At 41.1% G+C, this 26,386-nt stretch overlaps 1 protein-coding gene across 3 annotated transcripts in view; it reads left to right on the forward strand.

The window, feature by feature from the left end:
- Positions 1-20,965, forward strand: part of SLC26A6 (solute carrier family 26 member 6) — a 209,031-nt gene extending 188,066 nt beyond the window's left edge. For 2 of the 3 annotated variants that reach the window (XM_085624367.1, XM_085624369.1), the window contains 2 exons: positions 374-504; positions 18,566-20,502. In XM_085624367.1, the coding sequence (XP_085480493.1) occupies positions 374-504; positions 18,566-18,580 (146 nt within the window). In that variant the 3' untranslated portion in view covers positions 18,581-20,502. Of the gene's footprint in view, positions 1-373; positions 505-18,565 lie in introns of all 3 variants that reach the window. The other variant, XM_085624368.1, reaches the window with a different exon arrangement.
- Positions 20,966-26,386: the final 5,421 nt, after the last annotated feature.

Genomic DNA, 26,386 nt, shown 5'->3' on the forward strand with positions numbered 1-26,386 from the left:
TATTTGACCCATATCACATGTGGCATATCAGTCAGATATGACCAGGTCAGGTCATATCTAACCTGACATGTCTATCAGGCTAGATATGTTAGAACATGAGATAATCCCTTACTTCGCAAGCACCATCTCTTGATCTACAAGGCCGTGTCTGTACTAGTGGCATTCGGGCGGGGGAAGCCATTAAGGAAGACTGGTGTGCCCCCCTGTGGCTCCTGCTCTGTTTAAGTGCCATGGCACGGCTCATTCTAATCAGGTCTTAATATTTATTAATGCATTGTTCATTATTCCTACCCAGTACTTTGCATTTCGGAAATCACCTGCTTTGTTCTCTGCTGCTCATTGAAGTGAACTCATGTTTCTCCTTTGTTCACAGCTTCTGTCATTCATGAGCTGGAGATGGGAAATTTCTTCAGTACAACCATCACCAAGGCTCAGCTCTTCGCCTCCATTCATGACGCGGTCACTTACCTTTCACGGACCCACAGCCAGCAGATAGAAACCAATGTAAGTATCTTTAGATTCTTGCTAACCTTGCCCCAATCATTCCACTTGGCTTTACATTCAGTGGTGGAAGCTTGAGGGACACTTCCATGGTACTGAAGGTTTCCCTCACCTTCTATCTGACATCACAGGCCGATGCCAAATTCACTGGGAGACTAGAACTCGCACCTGCTCCCAGTATAACATTGTCCAATGTATATCAGCTTTTAAACCACCTATAGAGGCATTAGGGCCATCAGCACTAAATGGCTATTCTCTTCACAGATTTTAAAGTGCTTTTCTCCTCGGTAGTCCCTGATTTCCCTTTTGTGACATCTCCTGCCGTGCTCTGGGCTTGAATCTTGTGCATGGACATCTCAAATGTCTGTGAAGCTGTCTGGGGAGTAAGACTTTCTTATTTTTCTGTCAGACTTCCTGTCACTTGATTATAAACTTCCATCACAGTAGCTTGCAACCAAGAGTAACTCCTAGTTTTAAGGAAACACAAGGAGGAAGAAGGTTTGTTATAGCACCACCACTCCCACTCTCACTCAATACAGTGCAGAGAGGTCACAAGAAGTACTATATTATCCAAGCGAGGGGGATTCTTGTCCTAGATGTGGAAAGCAGATTTCTGATCGATTGTGAACAGAAAGACTTAACTAGTGGTCGTGCAAGGCACAGAGGAGACCGATGCCGCTCTATTGAGTACTTATCTTCATTCATTGCAAGAAGGCCCACATGGGTCCAAAAGGAATCTTGGATAGACATGTTTAGGCAACGACTGCCATCACCATCCTGCCTCTTAGAATCAAATGGGAAATGTATATGAATCCAGTCTTTCTTTAGGTCTGTGATAATTTGTAGTTGACTAGTATGGACTGTCAGCATGGCTCTGTCCTGAACTCAAATATTTCCCTTCAGCATTTATCCGATAAGATTGCTTTCTGCACCCTTGCAAACCATAAAGTTTACTATATGTCTTCTTTGGATAACCTGGGTTTAGCTGAGAATGGACCAGGCCACTGGTCTGCCAAGAGCCCCCTCCACAGCTGGCAATATTCTTGAGGGAAGCAGGGTTTACTTGAACTCGACCACAGTGAACATGAGCCAAGTGAGGGATGCACAGATCAAATGCTTCACGTTGACCAGAGAAACCAAATGTGGCCACTTCGTACAAAGCACCAGTTGTTGGCCTGCAGAGTATTGTGCATTAGTGTTTATTGTAAAATACGTTGCAACTTATCACTCCAAATATTCTAGCATCATCTCCTGATTCAAAGACACCAACATTCTTATAATCTGCCCGCATCAGCTGCCTCAAATATAAGCTTTTTCACCCTTCGCATACACACCTCTTATCTTGCGGTCCTAGCCTATACCACTAATAGCCTTTGATTCAATGGCTTTCCTCCCTATTCATGTCTGTGTCCCACACAGGAGCATCTTGTTCTCACAGTGTTCTGACTGGTTGACTTGTATCCTTCCTCTGCTGACCTAGCTTGCATTCAGTGAAACCACTGTTTCCTTTTACTGAAAGCACTCTATGGGAGTCCATGTGGTTCTTGCTTCTCCTACATGCTTCTTCTCCAGCTGTGCTCTGTGTTGCTTCCACATTCCCTCACCCACCCAGCTTGTCTGTTGCTTCAACAGCCTTTCCCGACCCCACCAATTTTTTAATACTCCCCTCTTTCCCTTTCTCCGCTGCCTGGGGCCCTCTTTCCAATGTATGTGTGTAAGTTTTAGAACCCAGCTGTGTTATGGACAGTCATTCATCTAATTTCTTTTCTTTCCATTGCACCCATGAGTGCTCATGCATGCACACACTGGGGGAACCTGTGAATGAGTTTGTATTATTTTCACAAACCAATTCAAAGATGTCAGCTGCAGCCATCTTTGAATGGGTTTGGTAAAATAAGAGAGAACTTTCAGAGATGTGCATCCACAGAAGCCTTCTTTCACCAGCATTTGTATTATTTTAACAAATGGATGCTTGTTAATGCAAGTTTTAAAAAACAACACACTGTGGAAAAAGGAAACAACACATATTAGAAACTTCAGACACATAGAGTAACTGGATACATCCCTATTTAGCCTTTCTCGTGGCTGCAGTGGAACTCATGCACTGGATATTCATTGAACGAGGAAGCTCCTAATCATCAAGCAATAAAAAGAACTCCTGCAAGTGGACATTTGATGATAAATTGGGGACTGTTCTTATATATTAAGGTTTCTATGTTTCCAAAGATATTCAGTTCACAAAAATTAAACCTCTACAGCAAGTACTTACAAATATGAACATGGCGGCAGGAGCACCAGTTGAAGATGCAAGCAATCTGGAATCCATGATTTGAGTAAAGACACTCTGTTGACTTAAGAGATCTCAATGTCTTCTGTTGTAGCTAAAAGGGCAACATTGGTGTGTACTTTCAACTCTTCTACTCTGAGTGTGGAGCCAATGGTTCCAGATGTTAATCTCTGCAGAGCATTGAGGGTGACAAATCACTTCCACTGCTCCCCTTATTTCCACCATTTCTCAAGGGTAGTTGTGTGGCTGCTGCTGGCATGTGGGTTTTTCTTGAAGAAATTAAACCTTAGAGGGAATCACTTTTGAACACCTGACAGGTGTCAAGTAGAGCTCTACAAATCAACTGATTGATTGATTGATTGATTGATTGATTGATTGATTGATTGATTGATTGATTGAATATACTAAGTGTCTCTGTTGAAGATGTGCTTCTGGTAATTCACAAATGATCTGAAATCCTTGATTGTAGAAAAGACCATGTTCGCCGAGTGATCTCTTTATTCGATATCACCGAACAGACGGGGGGTCAAATGTCTTTGATTTTATTAGATGCTCAGAAAGCTTTTGATCAGGTTGAGTGGGCTTTCTTATGGCAGATCTTAAGTACTAATGGTTTTGGTCCCCGTATTCAGGCAGCTATAAAGGCCATGTATATACAACCCTACGCAAAAATACAACTGATGGGGATGGAATCCGGGAGAATTAAGATCGCACGTGGCACGAAACAGGGATGCCCATGCTCCCCGATTCTTTTTGCTTTGTATATAGATCCTTTAATTAGAGCGATGCTCAACGATCAGGCTATCAAACCTATAGTGGTTAGGGGATTTAATACCAAAGTGTTAGCCTATGCGGATGACATCGCCATAGTTACCCCTGACCCCCAGGCCGCTTTGGTTCGTATTGAGGCTTTGGCATCAGAATTCGGTAGTCAATCTGGCTACAGGCTGAATACAGCTAAAACCAAGATTGTCTGCTCTAATAATGCCCAGTTCTATGATGCTCGGAGGTCCTCGGAGGCTATTTACTTAGGGATAAATATAAATGCGGCGGTAGGAACTATTTGGGACATTAATTTGGCACAGTTGTTAACTAAGATTAGCATTGACTTAAAGCGAATGGATAAATTATACATTTCTATTATAGGACGTGCTAATGCCATTAAAATGACTATGTTCCCTAAAAATGTTTTATCTATTCAGATGTATCCCGATTGAACCCTCCAAAGAGTTTTTTAGAAAAATTGAAGGGATATTCTCAGTTTATTTGGGGCTATAAAAAGACCAGAAGATCAATAAAGTTGATGACTTTGCCACAAAATCGTGGCGGTTTGGCAATCCCCCATATGCAATATTATTTTTGGGCTGTAACTTTGCAGCAAATGATTAGTCAGTTTCGGCCTGAAACTGGAATAGGAATTATTTCGGCAATTCATAGCAGGGAGTCTCCTCCCTGTATTTATGAGCTGGCTCTAGGGGATCTCGCATCAGGTGTTTTATTAAGGCAACTTGAGGGGAGCTATTATAAAAAAACGCGGTTTAAAATTATTAGAACCGCTTGGAATGTCTGGAATAAAACAAGTAAACTTCTGAGAATCCCTAAGCTGCACAGGTATCATTTTATATGGCGCTCGTCCATGTTCCCATCTTTATTTTACGATAATCTAGGGAAAACTTGGGAACAGGCTGGCATAAATGTAATCGGGGATCTATTTGAGCAATCTGAGCTAAAATCCTTTGAAGAGCTTCAAACCCAATTTGGGGTAGAAACCAAGACCTTTTTTAAATATTTACAATTCAGGGAGATTATTAAATTAGCAATGGCCCAAATAACTGAACTGGATAATATTCCGATACTTGATTGGCAGCCACGGGTAAAAGATTTATATTTAATTATGTTGAATGCCAACCAAGATGATATTGCCAGCTCAGAAAGCGTTTGGGCAGGTTTGCTGGGGGATCCAGACGTGGACATTTGTAGGTCCCTTTATTTGTCAAAAAAATTTTTTCGCGCAGCTAACCTTAAAGCTCAACACTTTAAAACTCTGTTTAGGCTTTATTATACCCCTGCTAAACTGTTTAGATGGGGGAAAAGGGAAACCGATCGGTGTCCTAGATGCAATCAGGGCCCGGCAGATATGATTCACATGTTTAGTGGGTGTAACCAGCTTGATATTTTGAAACTAAAAATAGAGAATTTTCTCAATCAAGTCACAGGTGGCCTAGCACGATTAACTCCTACTTTGATCTTAATTGGGATTGATGATAACTTATATATGCATTCCTCCCAAGTTTATTTTTATTTCATGGCTTCTGCCATTTTTCGTTTAATTATCGCAACTCACTGGAAGGATGCTGAACCACCCTCCTTTCAGGAATGGTATGCAAGATTTCATCATGTTTTTAACTTAGAGAAGGCACTCTATAATTGTAAAGGGAAAAGAGCTAAAAAAAGAGGTCTTCGGGTTTGGGGTCCGATTTGGGAAACTGATGAGATTTAAAGTAGAAGCTGTAACTCTCCGTGTTTTCTACCTTGTACTATGGGATATATAGTCGTCTTTAGTAATTTGTGGAATCTGCAGTGATCATTTGACATTTTTTTTCTGTTCTTTATTCTCTTTCTCTTTGTAACATTGTTTCTCTTGGTTTTCCTGATCGAAACAATAAAAAATATTTTTTTTTTAAAAAGACCTTGAGCTAACGTAAGCAATCTCAAACACTTCTCTGTTCTGGCTCTCAGAGTGAACTTGAGCCTGTTCTCTCAACTCACCTCCTGCTCTGAACGCAGAGCTGATAGTTCAAAATGTAATTGCTTCAGAATATTGATGGGCACCAGATAATCTACTTCCAACCTGTGTATCCCACTATTTTAGTGTCTTAACAGACATATTATTAAAGCCTTGTCAAGGCCAATAGGTTTATGGGAAATCCCTATTGGCTTTGCCAATGCTTATCTTTTTGTGATGATTATGTGTACATCCTTTGAAATATATGTTTATGGGTGTGCTTGTATGTGGTTCTCTTGCTATATGCGAAGTGGGAAGTTTTCTGGAGTGTCTGTATAATCTGTGTGTGAAAGAAATAGTGTAAGAAAATATTCATTAGAAATAAGTGTTTTGTTTACATATCTGACAATAGACAGAGAGTGTCAGTGTGAGATCTGTGTGTGACAGAAGCCGCCTTGGAATGCTGGGCACATGCAGAGATAGTACCTGTTTGTTTCTTACATTTGTGTGTATTTTAAGTTTGTAAATGTGCTACAATATTTTTGGGTATTAGTAATTAGTGTGCAGCAGTGTGTGTGTAGGTGTTGGCATCGGTGTTTCAGCAGTAACTATACATGTAAGGCTTGCGTGTTGGTGTGGCGTAGGATCTCTGGACATGTACTTGACTCTAAATATGATTTGTATCTAACAGGAACGCTTATTGTTGTCAATTTAACATCAGACTGACTTTGCCCCAGCAAACCAGGAAAACTCAACTTCCTTTGAGACATGTGAGACTCAGATGGAACATTCTGTCCCTCCATGCATGCGGACTCTAGGATTACTATGATTTCAAAAGAATTGACAGTTTTATTTAACTAAACCCCCCCTTCCCCCATTTTCACGAAAAACTCCACAAAATGCTGCCTTTACATGTACAACCAAGCAACGATGATTGATTTTAACCTGCCAGAAGCATTGAAAAAGTGGATACAGAAGACAACTGTCCCAAATGTTCAATCCTGTGGCAACATGGAAGTCTACTGGGGGGAATTCTGTAGCTCCTGAGGTTATTATTTCACATTCTTCCTACAGAGTTCCACTTACATCATGACTAATCTCTTCATAGAATGTATCTGGATAGTAGAATGTTGATTCTGAAATCCTTGGATGTAGCATGTAAGAAACTGGGTTATTAGTTGAGAGGGTTAAGATACCTACTCAAAAAAGAAACACAATCCTTGTCAGGGTGAGCCACAAACATCACCAAATAAACCTGTACTTATCCCTCTGGTAGCTTGGCACCAAGCAGTCAGGCTTAACTTAGAGGCAATGTGTAAAGTACTTATTCTAAATTAGCAACAACATATTATCCCCATTGACGGTAGATATAACATTCATTTCTAAAGGCCACATAACTACTTCAGGCCCTTGTCTTCAGAAAAACATTCTGTCTTATTCAAAAAACATGTTGCTATTATCTTGCACGTGTACACAGAAACATCCCCACAACGCTTATTGAAAAAACTATGAGAACTTTTAATTATGAAAAATATTTCACTACAATCAAGAAAATGATGAGGATAGTAGTATAGTATAGTGTAGTGTTAATTAGACTTCAGAAGGTGATAACAAATTATAAGTATTTGACCTAACAAAAAGTGACAACATGTAGCTCAACCACCCAAAAAAATTATAACAATATGTAGTGATCAAGTCCACTCAGTTGAGATGATTTAAAGAGGTTTATTAGAAGATGGTACAAGATCACAGGAAGATTAGAACAAGACCAGAGGGAGACCATAAGTAGAACAGATAAAGACCCCACCAGGAGCAGCCAGCAGGCAGCTCAGCCCAGTCAACTGTCATTACTCTCTGCAGATTCCCAACATTCTGACAGCATCATCATATTAACATTCCACTAGTGGTTGAATGGCATTGCATTAGCATAAGCAGGATATAACATATCCCCCTTTCTTATATGGGAAAACAACAAGCTAGAAACAGAAGAGGAGAACATGAGAAAGTGAAAGCAAAAGAATTAAACATAAGCAAAGACCAACAACATCCATCAAAAGAAGAGCAGTGTGAGAACAACAATAGAAAGAAGAGCAACAAGAAATCAAACATAGAAACCATCCTCCCTTCTTACACAATAGCGAAGAAGCATCAACGTAAGAGAAAAGGATAAAAGAAAGCACAAAAGACTTCCCCAAAACGCATCTACTGGCTAGAACAGGAATGAAATGGGGCTGAAAAAGGAAAACTAACAGAACACAGGGCTACAGGCTGCGACAAACCAGAGGAAGGACAAGCATTTACAATGCAACGGTCTCGGCATTGTTAAAGTTAGAGCTATTGGCATTGCTCGTGACAGTATTTTTGTTTATGTTTTTGTTTTTAAAACATTTAAAGAAACGGCATTGTTATTTACAATGTGAATAGCTTAATCACTCTCAAATTAGTATGGACACTCCCTTGAACTAAAAATGTGCAGAAAGAGCCCATTTTGGAACTGCCCAAGACCCGAATGTGTATTTGTCCGAAGACATATGGTTTGGATTTGGTAGCAAACATTTGAACCTTTTTATATTTTAGATGATTCCCTGAAATCTGAGGCACACTTCAGAGCGCAAAATTCAGTTATTTTGAAAAAAGATTGGTATAACAGAATCTAGACACTCAGATGAGCACGTCATATGGTTAATGATGCCGTCTGAAAAAATCTAAATTGTAATTTTTGAAAGAACAAAGCAATGCTCATCAACATCCTAACCACCCACTAGAGTAATTAAGTCACTAGATTGGCATCTTTTATGGACATCAAAGGTTAATGCTTTGTCCAGAGCTCTCGGAGGGTGAGATGCGTCCACAGGTGACTGTCACAATCTGCATTTTAATGCTGTTGCTTTACCCAGCAGAGCTTCGCCCAAGGACATAAGAGCGCTTTACAATGAACACAGGCCACCTCACCCTTTTTTTTTGGTACAGGGAGATTTGCCTGGATTCATAGGATGCTTAGCCCATGACACGACTGGAATCTGTTCGCCCTGTTCCGTGGCTCGGAGCTGTGGCTCTTGCCCACGTCACCTACAGCGAAAGCTCGGCTCGTTTTGGGCTCGAGGTTCCAATAGGACCTCCTGCTGAGCCAGGGCAAGCTATCAGGCTCGAGCCTGGCTGGAGCTTTCAGCGGCTCGTCCACTTCTACAACAAAGTGTCGGCACGTGACAGCGTCGAGAATCTCTGGGTCGTACTTTGCAAAAAAAACAAAGATGACACATTTTATTAGAATACGCCTTCAAACCCTAAGCTGTCCCGGCGTGCCCCGGAAGTATGCCGCAGAACACCGAGAGCGTTGTCGGGCAGCCCTCCCCCTTGCTGGTGGCTGCGCAAGAGAACACAGTGCATCAGGGATGCTGCTGTTACTATGCGGACCAGTACCTACCTGTGTTTCTTTGTATATAGATTAGGCGGAAGTGAGAGATGCGATGCCTGAATTTGGAGCTGCGACCTTGTCTCCTGGGGTGAGGCATGTGAGAATCACCCACTCACACTGCAGGAAACGGGGTTCTGACACAAACAGTGAGGTGTCTCTACTGAAAGACGAGAGAGCTGGATCTGAGGCAGTCTTGCGTGACTGTGAAGGCTTGAAATGCCTCGCTGGGACAACATGGCATGCCAGTGCTTTGGAAAGGCCTCAAGAGCAGGAGGGAGTCAGTCCCCCCCATCCAGGCATTCCCGGCTGCCCCTGTGCTTTCGGGCGCTGCGGTGCTGTTCTAACATTAGCTCCCTGGCAGCACTACGGTTTCTTTCATGTGGGCCCGTGGCTCTCTGGAAGCCTCCCTCTGTGTCTGCTCTGCCCATTGACCCCCTTGGCTCTCCGTAGGCCCGGGGTGGGCCGCTTCATGTCACACCCCGTCTAGGCTGGATGCCGAGTCCAACACCTCTGGCAGGCAGGACCAGGAATCCTTATCTCGAGGGCTCCAAAAAAAATTCGTTTCTTGGTACCATGTGAGGATAATTGTGTTCGTGCCCCTCCCTGAGCCCCCACCACCTCCAAACAAGGAATGAAGTGAGTGTTAAAGCGCGCATACTCGAGCTCTGAAGAGTTCATTGCAAAGTCGGGGCTGCAGAGGATGTCTCGCCGCTTTCCCTCTCAAGGCCCCGGGGCACATCGTTTTCAGAGCACTTTGCTGAAGTAAAGCCGGCTCTTTAGAAGCTCGAGCCATCACACACAGTGCGCTCTTTAACTGTTTTCTTTCAAGAGGCACAAGAAGCGATGCCATTGGTAAAAAGAAGCACACCACTGCCTTTCTCCGAGGCGGAGCAGAAATGCCTCGGAGAAACGCAGTGGCGTTTTCGGATTCGGGGGCGTGTTTTGCTTTTCTCTCCTCTTGCCATTGGCTGGAGGAGATAATTAGAAAAGTAACGAAAAAACACGCCCCCGAATCCGAAAAGGACAGGGCCTGTTCGGAGTGACAAAGCCTCTTCTCCAATGGCTCGCCAGCATTCAAGAGGCCAGCCAATGGAGAAGAGGGGAGAAGAGGGGCGGGTTCAAGCCCCTCTTCTCCAAAACATTAAATCTCCGACTTCCGGTTCTGCCTTCGGCAGACCGGACGGTCCTCGACCTAAAAAACGACAGAAAAGCAAAGTAAAGTCCAGAATCCACAAGAGACACGAGAAGAAGAAGACAACAGAAATGAAGAAAGAACAAGGAAAATGAGGAAAAGTATACGGCTAAACCTCACCCTTCAGAAACACCATCATCAATACAAAATTTGCAATATAATGTAAAGACAACAGTGCATAATAATAATAATTCAAACTATATGTGAGGTTCGGGAGGCCTATAACCCGAAAACACGCCCTAGAAATATAAGGCAAAACAACAGTAACAGATGGGGCTAAGACCCCTATGAACATAGTCCTTGTAAAGTTGACAATATGTAAAAAAACCAAATATGGGTAGGAACCCATATGGTAAGAACAGTAAGCGTTTGGGTAAGAACCCGCACTACTGCAATAGGACTGTAACCTTTGCATGGGTACACCCTGTAGACGGGTACAATTGAAAGCGTACGGGTAAGAACCCGCAAATTGATTCATGCGAAAGGACTGTAACCTTTGCATAGACGCACCTTGTAGACAGGTACATTAGAAAACGTACGGGTAAAAACCCGAATACATGAGTAGGAACACATGACTAACCTCATGAAGTAGGGATACGTAAAGATAATTGAAATAAAACTGTGTGCAAGAGTACAGTGAGCAGATGGGACTTAAACCCATTGCTGGCAAATGGGACTAAAACCCATTGCAGTCCCTGAGTAAGGAGATAAGAAACATGCAAAAAGAACAATAAACTCATGGTAAAACATTTGTAAAAGAAGCAGAAATGTAATGACATAGGCCTGTGACACACGCCGGTGAGCGACTACTCACCCGAGAAACAAAAGTCAAAAAACACCCAATATGCAAAAGGACTCTGCAAAAATAACGCAAACGTTGAAAATTGCAAGTATTTGGAGAAAACTTTGCTGCCAACTCACATGTGACTTTGTGAGGAAAAATGGTGTCTAAGAACATGTACAAGCAAAAACATCTGAATCATCACACAGCACCATGAGTAAAATATAAAGTAATAGACACTGGTGTGCCTGTCAGCGCAAAGATGAGGGACAGGCATTCATGAAATCCAAACAGAAGAACTTGAAGAAGAACCAGATCCCAGAGACTTGGAAACGGGTGGAACAATCCAGGAGAAGCGACACCCAATGATGTTGAAGAGCTTGTAACTCACCACACAAACTACAGCAAGGTCCAGAGTGATCTGAAGGCGAAGTGAAATCCACACACCTGAGATTGTCACGAAAACAGATGAATAAACAAGAGGTGTCAAACGACCTGCACTCATGTCGCTGGTGCCGATTTATGACAAGCGCGTAACTTTATTGCACGCACGGCACGTGGTTGGCAAAGAACAAACGCGTACAATCCAAAACAGCTTGCTCAAACCTGTTGCAGCTTCCAATCCTAAGATGGCCGCACGTTCAGGAGACGCCGGCCGAGTGGCTCACGGCACGCTCTTGTTGCAGAGTGTTCACCGGCAGCGTTAAGACTTCGTAAGAACGAAGACGTCATGGCGATCTGTAGCTGCTTCGTGCCACTCCACGAGCTTGGTAAGATGTGCGAGCTGAATCAAAATTTTAATCTTAGAATAACTGTCGTACCTGGCGGCCTTCATGCAAAATAACAAACTCAGGAAATCTTACAATATACAAAATGATGGCAATTCCTCAATCGATCCATGTGCCCTTAAACAGGTTGTCTCCCAAAGCGGCAAAACGAGTCCACGGGCCCAAGAGCAAACAAGACAAAAAACGTTTCACAGCAGACTGTTTTTCCCTTAAACGCAGAGGACAAATCAATTAGCTTCCATTTCATGCTAATTTTAACTTGAGGCACACACGAAGGGAGCGGCTGCAGGTTGTAAGCCACATTACAAGAAGTTGTCAAAGGTTGAAGCACAAGAAACATCAATAAATGTAAGGAGTGTGAAGCGAAGTGGGAATGGCAGTCTCCATCAAAGGTTGGCTAGCACACATATGAAACAGCATACTTCTTTACCAGACAGTGTAGACAACGATGCGTGGCACTGAAGACAGACGTTGTTGAAAGGCAGGCTTACCCTCACTGAAGGCATAGCATTTCCCCAGACGTTAGTAGGCTTACCCTTACATGAAGGCACAGCACAAAGCGAAGACGTTGAAGATGTTGGCAGGCTTACTCTCACTGAGGGCACAGCACTTGCGCAGACACAAAGGAACAACTGGCAGACTGCTGTGGGCGACCGATGGGAGGTCACTGGTGGGGTTAGGATGCCAGTTGAGGTACCTTGACTTGAGTTGCAGGAGGTTCTTTATTTTAAGTTGCTTGAAGTCCTTGAAGAAGTGACAGAAGCAGGTTCTTTACAAGATCGTCGCCAAAATTCTGTAGTGATCAAGTCCACTCAGTTGAGATGATTTAAAGAGGTTTATTAGAAGATGGTACAAGATCACAGGAAGATTAGAACAAGACCAGAGGGAGACCATAAGTAGAACAGATAAAGACCCCACCAGGAGCAGCCAGCAGGTAGCTCAGCCCAGTCAACTGTCATTACTCTCTGCAGATTCCCAACCTTCTGACAGCATCATCATATTAATATTCCACTAGTGGTAGAATGGCATTGCATTAGCATAAGCAGGATATAACACAATACATTATCAAAAACATTTTTCAGGCATTTAACATCAATACGATAAATAACAAAGAAAAGTATCCAAATCACAAAGATAGGTGTTCACCATAAAACACTTCAGAACTTTGGGCATGATTATGATCGCGGTGAACCCGCCACCGACAGGCTGCCGGAGGCGGGTTTACCGCAATCTAGGGGCCAAATCCCGCCCGCCAAATCCCGCCCGTCATATTTTGATGGTGGGCGGTTTTGTGGCGGTTGGGAAGTCCCACCGCCACAAATCAGATGGACTCCTTGAGCCTGTCGGGGCAGTGGAGGCCCTCAGAACACAATGCACACTAGCGGTGCGTAGCAGGCACTGCCGGTGTGATTATGATGCTGGATCCCCGCCCCCCTTTCCATGGCTGTTTACCCGCCATGGAAAGGCTGGCGGTGATGAACTTTGGAGGGCTGTCACGGGTCCCCCTTGACCAGGGGCAGTTTGTTTTTGCTCTTGGTGGGCACCTATGGTGCCCCCTACTCTTTCCTGTACCATGTGGCTGGCACCGCGTGGTGCCTGCCACTTGGTGCAGGGAAAAGCAAAACTTGAATTGTTTCCATTGCGGTGGGTGCTGCAGCCAGCAGCACTCGCCACAATGGAAAACATGGCACTTGCGGCCGCCGTGGTGGCGGCCGCATTGTAATGTCATATGTGGGACCGCAGCCTTATGGGCGGGCAGTCCTCATCTCCGGGACGATGGCGGATGGACAGAAGTTCCTCTGCCATCGTAATATGGCCTATAATCACTAATTCCATATTATTATTTGTCTTACATGAAATATCAAATGGCCCAGTGAGGATGGGACAAAAAATCCACCCGTTTCAGTCACCATAGACAGTTCAAATTGAGTTTATAAAACAAAGACTTCCTGTCTATTATACTTATGCTGGAAATGCCCTCAGCCTTTGCAAATTACACCAACGCATTTCGACCTTCTAGGGGGCCTGTTATTTAGACAAAGGTCTTTCCTGAGGCTCAATAAATTCTTGGCTGGACATTATACAAAAAATGGAATAGAGCTTTATGTCACTTAAACATTAAAGATACCATTTAAAGTTAAGAGAATGTTGGAACCTACACAACTTAAAGTTACATACTAATCACTGTATATTGTTACAAACGTAATGATGCAGCTTGAAAGCTGGCAATATGGATTCCTGGGTAGCTAGTAGGCCTTCATTATATTATTTATGCAGAGCTCAAACTGTAATAAAGCGAAAACACAACATTAGAAAAATCCCAAACCAATTTAGAATAATAGAGTACATTTTGATAAATGAAATGACACCCAACTGACAAAATTCTAAAAAGTAGAGCTGAAGTTACTATTTTTTTAAATTTCAAGTGAAAATAGTGGCAAAAAGCGCAACGCGCCACTCAGAGTTATCTAGTCTCACTAGACCGGGTCAAAGCCACAAGTACAGGCTGACCGGGATGAAGCACGGGTCAAATACAGAGACCAGGCTTGTCCCGGTGAAGTGTTTACCTTCTCAGTGTCCAAGCCCATGCGAGGAGACTTAGCCAGAGCTTCGCATTGCCGAAAGCCATGAGAAGTTTCGTCGACAGAGCTCAGAGCAGGTCACCACTGGAGCTTTGCATTTGTGGGAGACTCAGACAGTTGTTAATGATGTGAAGAGTCCTCTCATGTTTGCCAAGACCCCAAAACATTTGGATTTTCACCTGTAGTTCAGTCTTGGTAGTTGTGAAGTAGGAGGAGGACACTCTGATGCCAGCCAAAGGTCCAGGGACTGGTGATGCACCTTCCGGGGATCAGGACTGTAACAGGCCAGCCAAAGAGCTCAGGTAGGTCCAGCAAATTGGTTAATAGTCAACAAGCAAATTTTCTGGAAGAGGCTACTATTCTGCACCCCCGACAGTCGGGCTTCCGTCCTAAACCTTTGACTGAGTCAGCACTATTGGAAATTGCATATACCTTAAAATTAACACTGGACTCTTGGAAGAATGCAGTGCTAATCTTGTTGGACCTTTCAGTTGCATTCAACACTATCTCACATGACATACTATTACATTGCATAAAAAGTTGTGGCATATCCCATCTTGCCTGGTTGAAATCCTTCCTCTCTGACCGTAGGCAAACTGTAACTCTAGGACCATATCTATCAACGGAACGACCCATCACTTCAGACATACCGCAAGGCTCTTCTCTTAGCCCTGTACTATTTAACATCTACATGGTCCCACTCATCTCATAGATATCACCCTTTGATATCGAAACAAGGTCATAGGCTGATGACACGCAGGTGATTTTAGTCCTAGACAAAGATTCAACGGACTCGGAGTACAACTTCAAGTTATGCCTACAGGAAGTCATTCGGTGAATGCAAGCCAACCACCTTAAATGCAATACAGACATGACAAAGATCATAGTAGTAGGGAAATCAAACCCTTTCCATCCAGCATTATGGTGGCCAGAGGCTGCTCCCCCCGCCCAACACCATTGAGTTGGTAAAAAACCTTGGCGCGTAATTTGACGCCTCCCTCGCCTTCCGCCCTCATGCACTCACAGTGGCAGGGATGTGTTTTAAACTGATCAAACCTTAGAAAAAGGTCTTTTACTTTATCCCCTGCACAGCAAGAAAGACAGTGGCCATTGCATTAATTACGTTAAGATTAGACTACTGTAATAGCCTATATGCAGGTGCCTCCAGACAAGTGCTACGGAAGCTACAGACAGGGCAACATGCAGCTGCTCGACTTGTACTGAAATTGCCTCACCGCTCTTCGGCCTCAGCAGCTCTTAAAGTTCTTCACTGGCTGCCAATACATAAAAGGGTACTGTGTAAAATCCTGCTAGTTACCTTTAGAGCCTTCAGAACATCAGGTCCAAAATATTAGCTTCCAAATGTATGCCTTATGTCACTGCTCGCACTCTCAGATCTTCATCAGTACATTTTCTTAAACCCCCTACCTTTAGGTACAAGGCAAAAGGTGTTAAAACTCTTGCTGTTCTGGGGACTAGAGCGTGGCATCTCCTTCCTAGGCATCTTAGATCCATTGACTCAGAACTTCTCTTTAAGAAACAACTGAAAACTTAGGGCCATATGTAGGTAATTTCTATTTACCGATTCCTAAATACCGAATTTTACCGATTCGGTATTTAAGAATCGGTAAATAGAATGTAGGTAAAAAATCTGTAAATTTTACCGATTCGGTAATATTCGTTGTTACCGATTCGGTATTTACCGAATCGGTAATAAGGAATACCTTCCTATTCATTCCTATGGGCCTGGAGGCCCATAGGAATGAATGGGAAGCCCTTCACTATTACCGATTCGGTAAATACCGATTCGGTAATAGGGGGAGCATATTCAAGGGTGGCAGGGTGTCACATTGTCACCCTGTTGCACCCCTGAATCGTGCATGTGTGCACATGTGGCGCACATACATGCCCTAAGGGCATGTATATCTGCCACATGGCATTTCTAGAAAAACACAAAATTGCTTTTTAAAAGGTATTCGGTATTTACCACCAACCTGTAGTTGGTGGTAAATAACGAATCCTTAAAACAAAAATGCACTCACTTGAGTGCTCCCTACATAGGATTTAAGGATTCGGTAATTTACCGATTCGGTATTTTACCGATTCCTTAAAATAACGAATCGGTAAATTACCGAATCCTTAAATCCAGCCTCCTACATCCCAATTGCCTAAATACCGGTCGGTAATGGGAAATTTACCGATTTTCGGCTGTTACCGACCGGTATTTAGCTACCTACATATGGCCCTTAGATCTTTGCAGCCCCTGACTCTTTGTGCTTCTCTCTTCTATGGGTTACTTTACTTTGTTCATTTATGCTATGAACTTTATTCCCATTGCTGCACAGCGCCAGGATGCTCCATTCGGAGCGACAGATGTGCTTTACAAATGTAAGATTCATTCATTCAGTTGGTGCTGGTTAGCTGGGCAGTTGCAGGGAAGGCCCCTGGAAGCTTGTTGCTCAAACAGGTCAGCCAACTGACCCTTGGAGTCACTTCTGGGTTCAAAGCAAGCATGTCCACTCTTCCTTCTTCAGACAGCAGGGCACCCATTCTTCTGAATCTTCCATAGGTCCATGAGTGTTCTGATGAGATGTTCTGTGTGTGCCACTTTTATATACAGTGCTGGCCTGTGTGTGGGAGTCCCTCTCATTGTCTACCTCTAAAATGGTTCTGGTGAGCTCTTTCTCTTCACCCGAGTTTGACTCCAAACTGTCTATGGTAACAAAGGTCAGGAGGGCCCAGGTGTCAGCTGCATTTGCGAGTGATGAATCAGGCAGCTTCAGACGTCAGCTAGGGGGTTGGCACAGCCCTCAGGATACCCTTTGAAGCTCAGGAAGGGCTGAGTACAACCACCCAGGCCATCCTGCTCAGGAGAGGAACACCATTCCCCACACCAGAGGCCCTTTTGTTCCCTATCTAGAAGTAATACACATCACACCACCCAAAGCCATTTTGAGTCATTTGACCCTGGATACTGGCAGAAAGGCACATTTGATTTAGGCAGAAAAATGTCAACTTTCTAAAAGTTACATTTTCAGAATAGTAACTTAATGTCAGACTTTAGCATTAAAGAGCTTTTTAAATCAAAATTCATATGAGTAGAAAAAGTATTTTTCTATCTGGTCCCACACTGAAGTTATCACTTTTAAAGTGTAATAAGGGAATCCAGTGTTATTCCATGGGAGAGATACCCTTGCCACAGTACAAAATGATTTGGGGGAGTTTTTCACAGCCAGGACATGTAAAACTCAAGTACACATGTACTACCTTTTAAATACCATCCACCCTGACCTATAAGCTAAGTGGTGAGTTATAAGTAATAAAAGGGAAGGTGTAGACCTGGTAAACTTTATTTTGCCAGGGTGAAATGTCAGTTTGAAACCACACCACAGGCTGCAGTGACAGGACTGAGACATGTTTTACAGTATTACCTTAGTGGGTGGCATAATGAGTGCTGCAGCTCACTAGTAGCATCTAACTTACAGGCCTTGGGTACATGTAGTACCATTTACTAGGGACCTATAAGTAAAGTTAATGGACCAATCAGGTGTAAACCAATTATACTATGTTGATAAGGTAGAGCACAATCACTTTGCCACTGGTTAGCAGGAGTAAAGAGTAGAGTCCTAAAAGTGAACAAAAACAACAGGTTCAGCAAAAGGAGGCAATAATCTGGGGTGACCCTGCTGAAAGCGCCAGGTTCAACATAGTATAAAAGGTTATTTAGAAGAAATGGAAATCTTTCAGTAAGCATACGATTGAGACCTGGCAGTATGTCTGAGTACTCAGCAGGAATGGGGAAACAATTAATGGATTACTGAATCCACTTAATGTACAAACCTAATTAAATACAGGAAACTTGTGAGGACTATTATGTTTAGAACTGTCTTGTGTCCCTTAAATGATTAATGACTACTGTGGATAGGTTGGTTAACCTCCTCTTAACGAATTTCATTGTATATTTAAGTCTTGTCCTTATCATGTCTTGCTTTGTTCACCATTATAGTGGTGTTTATAGGGGGGGGGGGGGGATGTGTTGGGTGTCCTGCAGGAGCATAGAAAGGTGTCACTTTGGGTTGTATGTTTTGTTATGGTAAGGAGGTACCCTTGATAATGCAAAGATTGGTTGTTCCTTGTTATTTCTTGATTTAGCATGTGTATTTTAAATTACTTTTGCACAACGATTAGCAGCATAATTTTATGTACTTACTTGATTGTGTCTTTAATAATAAACATTTTTTTAAACATTCAGTAATTTTCTCTTCTCACTTTTTCTAACCCTAACTTCATTCAGGACACTTGCTTATAACCAGCAGAGGGAGAGGAACCAAGACTCGCCCCCAAGACAAAACTCATCATGAAAGGTTCTAAATGTTGAAGCACAGATATCTTAACTAGCTGGATGTTGCAACCACTGACAGGATTTGCACATGGGTGGAGTATCGCAACGTTTTAAAGACAGCGACTCAGGGATACTATGCAGAACAACATTTGAGCAAAGATGTCCAGGACATCTTTGCATCGCCTTCTCACAACCTTTTCCTGCTAACCTCTAACAGAAGGTAAATAATATTCGAGAGTGGAATTTCACTTCTACAGCAGCACCAGCAACTGAGTCTTCAAATGTATCCAGGCCTGTGAGAGAAGCAGCCTTACAGTGTACATTCAATCAACGGAAACACAGTTGGCCGTTGTTACCTCTTCCTTCATCATGTAATACTCACACCTGTCTCTAACTTGTGAACTATACAGATAGTTTGCACAGTCTCTGTAATCCCAATCTTCATCATTCCTGTAAGACTGAACCATTACCACATATCTACGGACGATACATGGAGAAAGCCTGTTTTAAAAAAGTGTGTTTACTGAAATTGTTTCATTGATGTATGTGGAAGATGCATTATTATCTCACAAAATGTTCACATTTTAGATTAAACATAAATTAAATCCCAAATCTCAGCAGTATGAAGTCACAAACTACAATTGTCATAGCAAACAACTATGTCTCAGGAAAACTCTATATTAATAGAAGAAGCAGGCCTTATCTTCAAAGCTATTGGTCCTCACAGTTGGACAAGAGCATGCTGAGTTAAATAAATATATCAACTGCCGATAAGGACATCACACACAGTATATTCTTTTGTGTGTAAATATTACTTGGTAGCTCAAAACCTCTTATTTTGACAACAACCAAGCCCTTCACAGAGCAATTAGCCCCTGCCAAAATTAAGTTCTATGGAGCCTTTTTTAAAAAGGATAGTAAAGGGAAATCATCTGGTTACTGGAGGAAATTTTAAAAGTGGGGGAGAGCCAACGAGTTGAATATAGTTCATCACAGTATTTCCATAGTAGAGGAAATTCTATCAACTGATGAATGTCTGACCATTGAAGTCATAAATATCAACCTGGAAGACTAGCAACTGCAGATTATGGACTATAAGTATTTAGTCAGGTAAGTGTACATAGGTCAGTATAGATTTCCCATTCTTAACTCCACATATCCATGTCAGTGAAGAACAGTAAATCCATAATGACCTCTATATACTTACCATGACGATATAGTGGTAGTTAATTTCTTGATTCCACATTTTTGTAGGTTAATGTGAAAAACCTGATACTCTGGTGGAATTGGATTCTTCTCCAAATTTAAAATTTAAAGATTGATATCAACATACAAGTTTGAATTGCTTAGTTAAACAACACCTGCTAATGTAAAAGTGTGGTAGGTGTCTACCCCAGGCAAGAAGGTATTTGGCCTGATTCACAAACTTTGTTTTGTAGTACATACTACTTAATATAAAATCCAATACAAAAACGCCGCCTTCACCACTCCTATCTTGCCTGTGCTGAAATCTCTGCCAAGGTGGTGAAAATAATGGAGGCAGAGAAATAAAATAACACCACATAGGAACTCATGTCAACTCAATTAAATGAGTTCTGCTTTTAAATTATATATGTGTTAGAAATTGGGTTTTTGGTTGGCAGAGTTATGTACCCTGTCCAAGCAGGAGCCACAATCCTAGTCAGGGTAAGTCAGATACACACACTAAATTAACCTGTGCTCACCCTCTCCCTCTAGTAGCTTGGCATAGAGCAGTCAGGCTTAAATTAAGAGGCAATGTGTAAAGTATTTGTGCAACACTTTAAACAGTAAAACAGTGAAACACCACACAAACAAATACCAAGCCTGATTAGAAATATAGAACGCAATTTAATGAACAGAACAAGATCAAAATTACAAAAATCCAATGTGTAGAACTTGAGATATAAATGTTTAAATAATAAACTGTAAAATAGAGCTTTGAAGCAATAAGCTCTTATGAGGGTTATGTGGTCGCGCTTGCCCGGGACAAAGTCAAGAGTTCAGTCTGACCACAATGGAGAGAGGGACACAGTGAGTCCCACTAAACAAAAGTACCTTAGTCCTGGTTGCATCGACAAAGATTTCAGAAAAATGTAATGTCAGCAAAATGTTGCATACACCTACAAAAGTCTTATGTAGAGGAATAAGATTATAAATACATAACCAGGTGAACCCATAACTTCAAATGCAAGACACATTTCAAGAGGGCCCAACTGTGACACAAAGTATAGCCACAAGAAATGATAAGGTTTGTGATTTGTCCCAAGACAAAACTAGGTTATTAGAAGGGTTTTAGTTGTGCTTAGCATAAATTATAAATCATAGTGAATGGAAAAAATGTTCAGATATTTATTTGTGCAATGTACACGCGGATTATTATACAATTTGGACGAAACTGAAATTCACTGTTTGACTAACCACTTATGTGTGTCATCAGATGAAGTTTCAAGAAGTAGGATATAGGGTATGCCACACACAGTGCTTAATATGTTAACAAACAAGTGCATGAGATCAGAGTTTTTCTAATGAGCCCGCTGCCAGTACTACCGAATGCTACATTTGCCAAACATCAAGGGTGTGTAGACTTGATTCCACATTTGCCTTTTTCCTCCAACACTTCCTGCCTCTGTATATGACCTTCCAAGTTCTTTTTCACCCGGGATTTCTCCATTTGTTACTCTTTCCTTAGCTACCCTTCTTCCTTCTGTCTCTCTTTCCTGCCTTTCTCTATCTTGCTCTGGGTCATAGTCTCTTGAGGCAAAATGAGTCCCAGTGCGCACGACCTGCAACCACCGCCACAAATTAAGCACTGACCACACATCTCTCTGTGGGTTAACTCACCACCAATTCTTACTCAAAATTGTTATAAGTCAATTAGAACTCCTTAAAAAAAATAATTCTGAACACATTTTCTTTTACATGTTATTATATGTCTTGTCATTTAGTACTTTCAGCTATTTATCCTTAATGAGACACTTCTTAAATATGTAGATAAATTGAGTTAAGAGAGCTGATAAGTGGAAAAGCAGTGTCTCTAGTTATATATGCAAATCTCGAATACAAGCACATGATGAAATTCCTGCCATCAATCTGGAATAGATGTGGAAATTCTTCAAGCTTATGGCCACAAAAATGGAATATGTACTTGTCACCAATGACTGCAAACTAGAGTGCACGAATTGCTCTCAATGGTATGATTTGATGGTTTCAATCTATAACTCACTGACAGGACAAAGCCCATTGGCCTCCGCACCAGCACAACCTCAAATACAAGACCACACATCACACAAGGAAAAGGCCACCTGGCATCAGCTGATTCTGCTTACACGAGCAAAAGCACTTTTTGTCAGAAGCTGACTTCTGTATGAGTGGCTGAGATGTCCACTGGCTTCAACTAACCCCACACATCACATGCAAGACCTGTTGAATTGTCTTCAAAACAGTTACCACCGAGATCCAGACTTCTTGCAGAACATGCACTATATACAGCAGCAGCAGCAGACTAGAAATAAGAAAAAGAAGGAAAAGATGAAATGCCACGCCTTCCCCTACTACACACTCAGAGGATAAACCTCATACCCCAATTAAAATCCACAGGCACCATTCCTTCTCTACTTATAGAAAGAACTAAAGTTTCAACTTTTCAAGCAACACCTTGTTGCAATATTAACCTTCCCACTGATGAGGTGTCCAAAGAGCACCTGCCTTAACCTAGTCCCTTGATTTCCATACTCAGCCAAACCTTCACCTACCTGGCCCCTGTATCTTTTCATTGACTTGTGAGGTTTCCTTCACATTAAGCAATTGCACGGTTTTCTGAAGCACTTAGGCTTCTACCTATATATAAACAACACACAGTTACGGATCCCCATAGAAGAAAATAATAAAACTGACACTGAGGCTTTCATCGACCTTATGGAAGTCATCAAGTCTGGAAGAAAGAGAAATGGCTGCCAATTAACTCTAAAAACTCTCCATTTTGGGCTACTCTCCATTCTGAGAAGGGTGATACAAGAATAGCCCAAGTGTTGCTGTAGCTTTAGACAATATACTAAAATGACAGTGAAGCTCGAACAGATTGTAAAACAAAAGCAGACAAAGTACATAAAGCATACATGGTACTAGGTCCAGGAACAATTGAGGGATATTATGAACATCTTATTTGTGTTCAGGGCTATTTGACCTGCCTCTAACAACCATCCAATTAATATTAAATTGTATCAGTAAGACATACAGGAAATAAGTTGCTAACCTAACATAGGCAATATGTGCACTTAGCTAGTGTCCAATAATTTGTTGAAAGTTCCAATAGGCCAATTATTTTTTGCTGCTAAAGTCCTTCCATATTGACAGATGTTACTGTACAAAGATAACTGAAATGTTCTGCCAATAATTTTGCAAACAATTGTTCAACTCTAACACATTACAAATACAAGTAAAACCATGGATGTAGAAAAAATATTAAACTTAAAATTATTAATCAATAGGAAATTTATAAAAATATTTATAATATATAATTATAACATAATATATAATAAAATCTAAAAACAATCACTGCAAATAATTACTATCCAATAAAATAATTATCAAAGAATAAATTATTGCTATTCAATTATTTAACAATTAACATCCCACCCTACACTCCTACAGACTTAGCAGCCCACACCTAAAGTATAACTAAAAAACATAAGCATTCCATTATTTACTAATTTAAATTCAATTAAATTAATTACCAATTAATTGTTAATTATTACTTAATTAACATCCCAGTCTAGACCCCTACGAACCCAGAAGCCCACAGCTAAAATATAAAATAGGTATTATGTAATTTAAAAGTTTAGCATTCAACTAAAATTAATTCACAAACACCGTATACCTCTACGAACTAAGCAGCCCACAACTAAAATATAAGTAAAATAAATAAGTATTCCATAAATGTCATATTTAAAAATCAATTAAATAATTAATTAATAAATACTTGTTCATTAAATATTACTTAAATAACGTCCGACCCTATACCCCTATAAATCTAGTACTGTATAAAAACGTATAACAAATAACACAAAAATCTTTATTATCTAATTTACATAATAAATATAATTTATATAAATAAATAAAATTTAATTAAATAATTCATAATTAATTATAACCTAACTTCCCACCCTATCTCCCTATAAATCCAACAACCCACTACAACACTATAAATTACTAATACAAATAAATAAAAAAATCTGAATTGCTCAAAGTTACAAGCCATGTTTTAAAAATATTAATAACATTTATACAAGCAATTGTAACACATAAAATAAAATAAATACAGCAACTAAACACATTCAAATAATTAAGAATAATATTAGTAACCACTATATTATTGAAAACGATACTAAAAACATTGCTATTATTTAAAACAATGTTACTTACCTCAAAAAATTATATTCTTGTCAACAATATTTGTGCATCACAATATTTATGTGTCACAATATCTCATTTCTAGTATTTCTGTATCCCAATATTTTAAGACGCTATTTTGTCCAAACACTACAACGTTTAAAGCATTCTGTTACACGCCTATTCCTAATGAGTGTCTGTGGTGGTGAATCACCTTTAAACAAGCAAAAATCTGAGCCTCTGGTCCTGACATAGAATTGAAACAATTCTAGCTAACGTGTCAAGAATTTTCAATACTATGAAAAGCACGAGGCGAGGAGCATCCCACCTGAATTGTTATGTATTCTCTTTGAAGTTTTGCTATTTGTATTCATAAATTTATTGCAGTTCTTTACGGTTAATGTAAATTGCCAATTTTCTCCCACCCTCTTTATTTATGGATCATTTTAGTAAGATAATTGTTACTGCTTATCTTTTACATTGTAGGAAATGATCAGTTGCAGGAGTGATGTTTGCCAGTTGATATGGCTCACCCTCTGTGGAATCTGTTTTTGAATTCCAGTGTTCAAAGTGTACGCTAAAATATGCCAATCTTGTTCTTACGTCCATGACATTGTGATACACCATGTGACCACTGCTGCTGTTTTCCTTGCTGTAATAAAGAAGTGTGGGTTTGCACTGAAAGACTGAAACTTTCCCAGTCACGCTGAAAGTGATGTACTTAACTAAGGACAACCAGGCTGTCTCAGGCTGTATTGCACATCCACTCATGTTACCTGAATAGACTTATAGAACATCTGACTAATGTATAGTATTATGAGAGAATCTTCAAATGTATATTTTGTAGTAGAATGTTTCTTTTTGCTCGTTCCCTGTTCTTGTATTGTGAATGTATGAAATCCTTTGTCTAAAGTCCTATAAAAGTACCTGCTTTCACTATTGTGGAGAGACCACTTTTTCCCACTTTAGAAGGCAAAGCTATGCTGGACTTTCTATTGAACATTACGGAATTATTAGTATTTATGCTTTATGTGCCATTATACTAACTGATTGATGGTCCAGCTTTTGTATTGCTGCTTTTATATTCTTTAAGTAAACTTTTAAACTTTAGTCTATGTTAGTCATTCTTAGTAAGAATGTTACAGCTTTCGTCTAATGTGTAAGATCTAACAAATGAGAGATGGGTCCAGTCGGGGAGCACCAAAGTCTGTATAGGGGCTACACCACTCACAGTCCAAGCCATTGGCACGCACTAGGCAACATGCAGAGAGACAGATTTGCACACTGACTGATCTGGAAGCACAGCTGATGGTTCCGACTGGATTCAGTCGACACTGAATGGACTTACTTGGACGGGGTAAATTGTCTATAGCGCAGATTAATGTACTTTCATAGTTCAAGTGGTTTTGCCCTGAGATTCAAATTGACCCAGCCTCAACCCTATCCTTATTCCTGAAGACAAGGTGGCTGTCACGGTAGCCCGGAGAGATTGGCGTAAATATCAATAGAGATTTATGCGCATGCGAAGAATGAATGAAAAGTGAGGCGCAAAGCAGGGTATTTTAGGAGTTGTAGTTGGAATGGAGTGATATAATTATGTGGCAAGAGTTCTTGGACTTGTTAGGACAGCAGTTATTGTCCTTTTGGCTGTGTTTTGTTTTACTTTTGAGAACAACAGTATGTGAATTGTCCATGTAAATGGCATAAAGTTGAAGAGAGGTACCTCAGTTAAATTTGTCAAAGCGTTCAATTTGTCTGCTCAGGTGAGGTGTGCTGAGAGGCACTATCATCACACCAGGATAGGTACTTAACATTTCTATTGTGCGAGTGTATTTAATGAGCTCGAAGGTTGTTCATTCTTTAGTGCATGGGAGTGAGTACGGTGAGTACGGCAAGCTCCTGCAGGTCGAGAGTCTGCTGTTGTGTGAGAGTAGGTAGCATTCGTGGTTTTTAGAAATTTCTGTTAAGAATAAGCAAACAAACATTAACAGTAAGAGTAGTAATTTAGGAAATCCTGACAGGAAATGGGTGCTTACATCATAAGGTTCTGACCATGGGATTGACTGGCAAACACTGAAGCCACACTGCAGTAGGATGACCTTTGACTTTGGTATTGGCAGGGAGATCGTGAATTCAAAAGTACGGTGATTGCGTGAGATTGGGACAAAGAGTGACTGAGAACTCTGACAAGATTAATTTTGCAATGCAGGAAGAGCTTCCCCCAGCACCCAGACTCCCTATGGTGACTTCAAAGATCCTGCAACCAGGGTTGTCACAGAACCCTCTTGTGCCCATGCAGTAGCAAGGAGGGAATCTCCATTTCCAACCAAGCAACACCGTTTCACACAACCCATTTACAGCCCA

The sequence above is a fragment of the Triturus cristatus genome, chromosome 9, assembly GCF_964204655.1.
Source record: "Triturus cristatus chromosome 9, aTriCri1.1, whole genome shotgun sequence".
Lineage (NCBI taxonomy): Eukaryota > Metazoa > Chordata > Amphibia > Caudata > Salamandridae > Triturus > Triturus cristatus.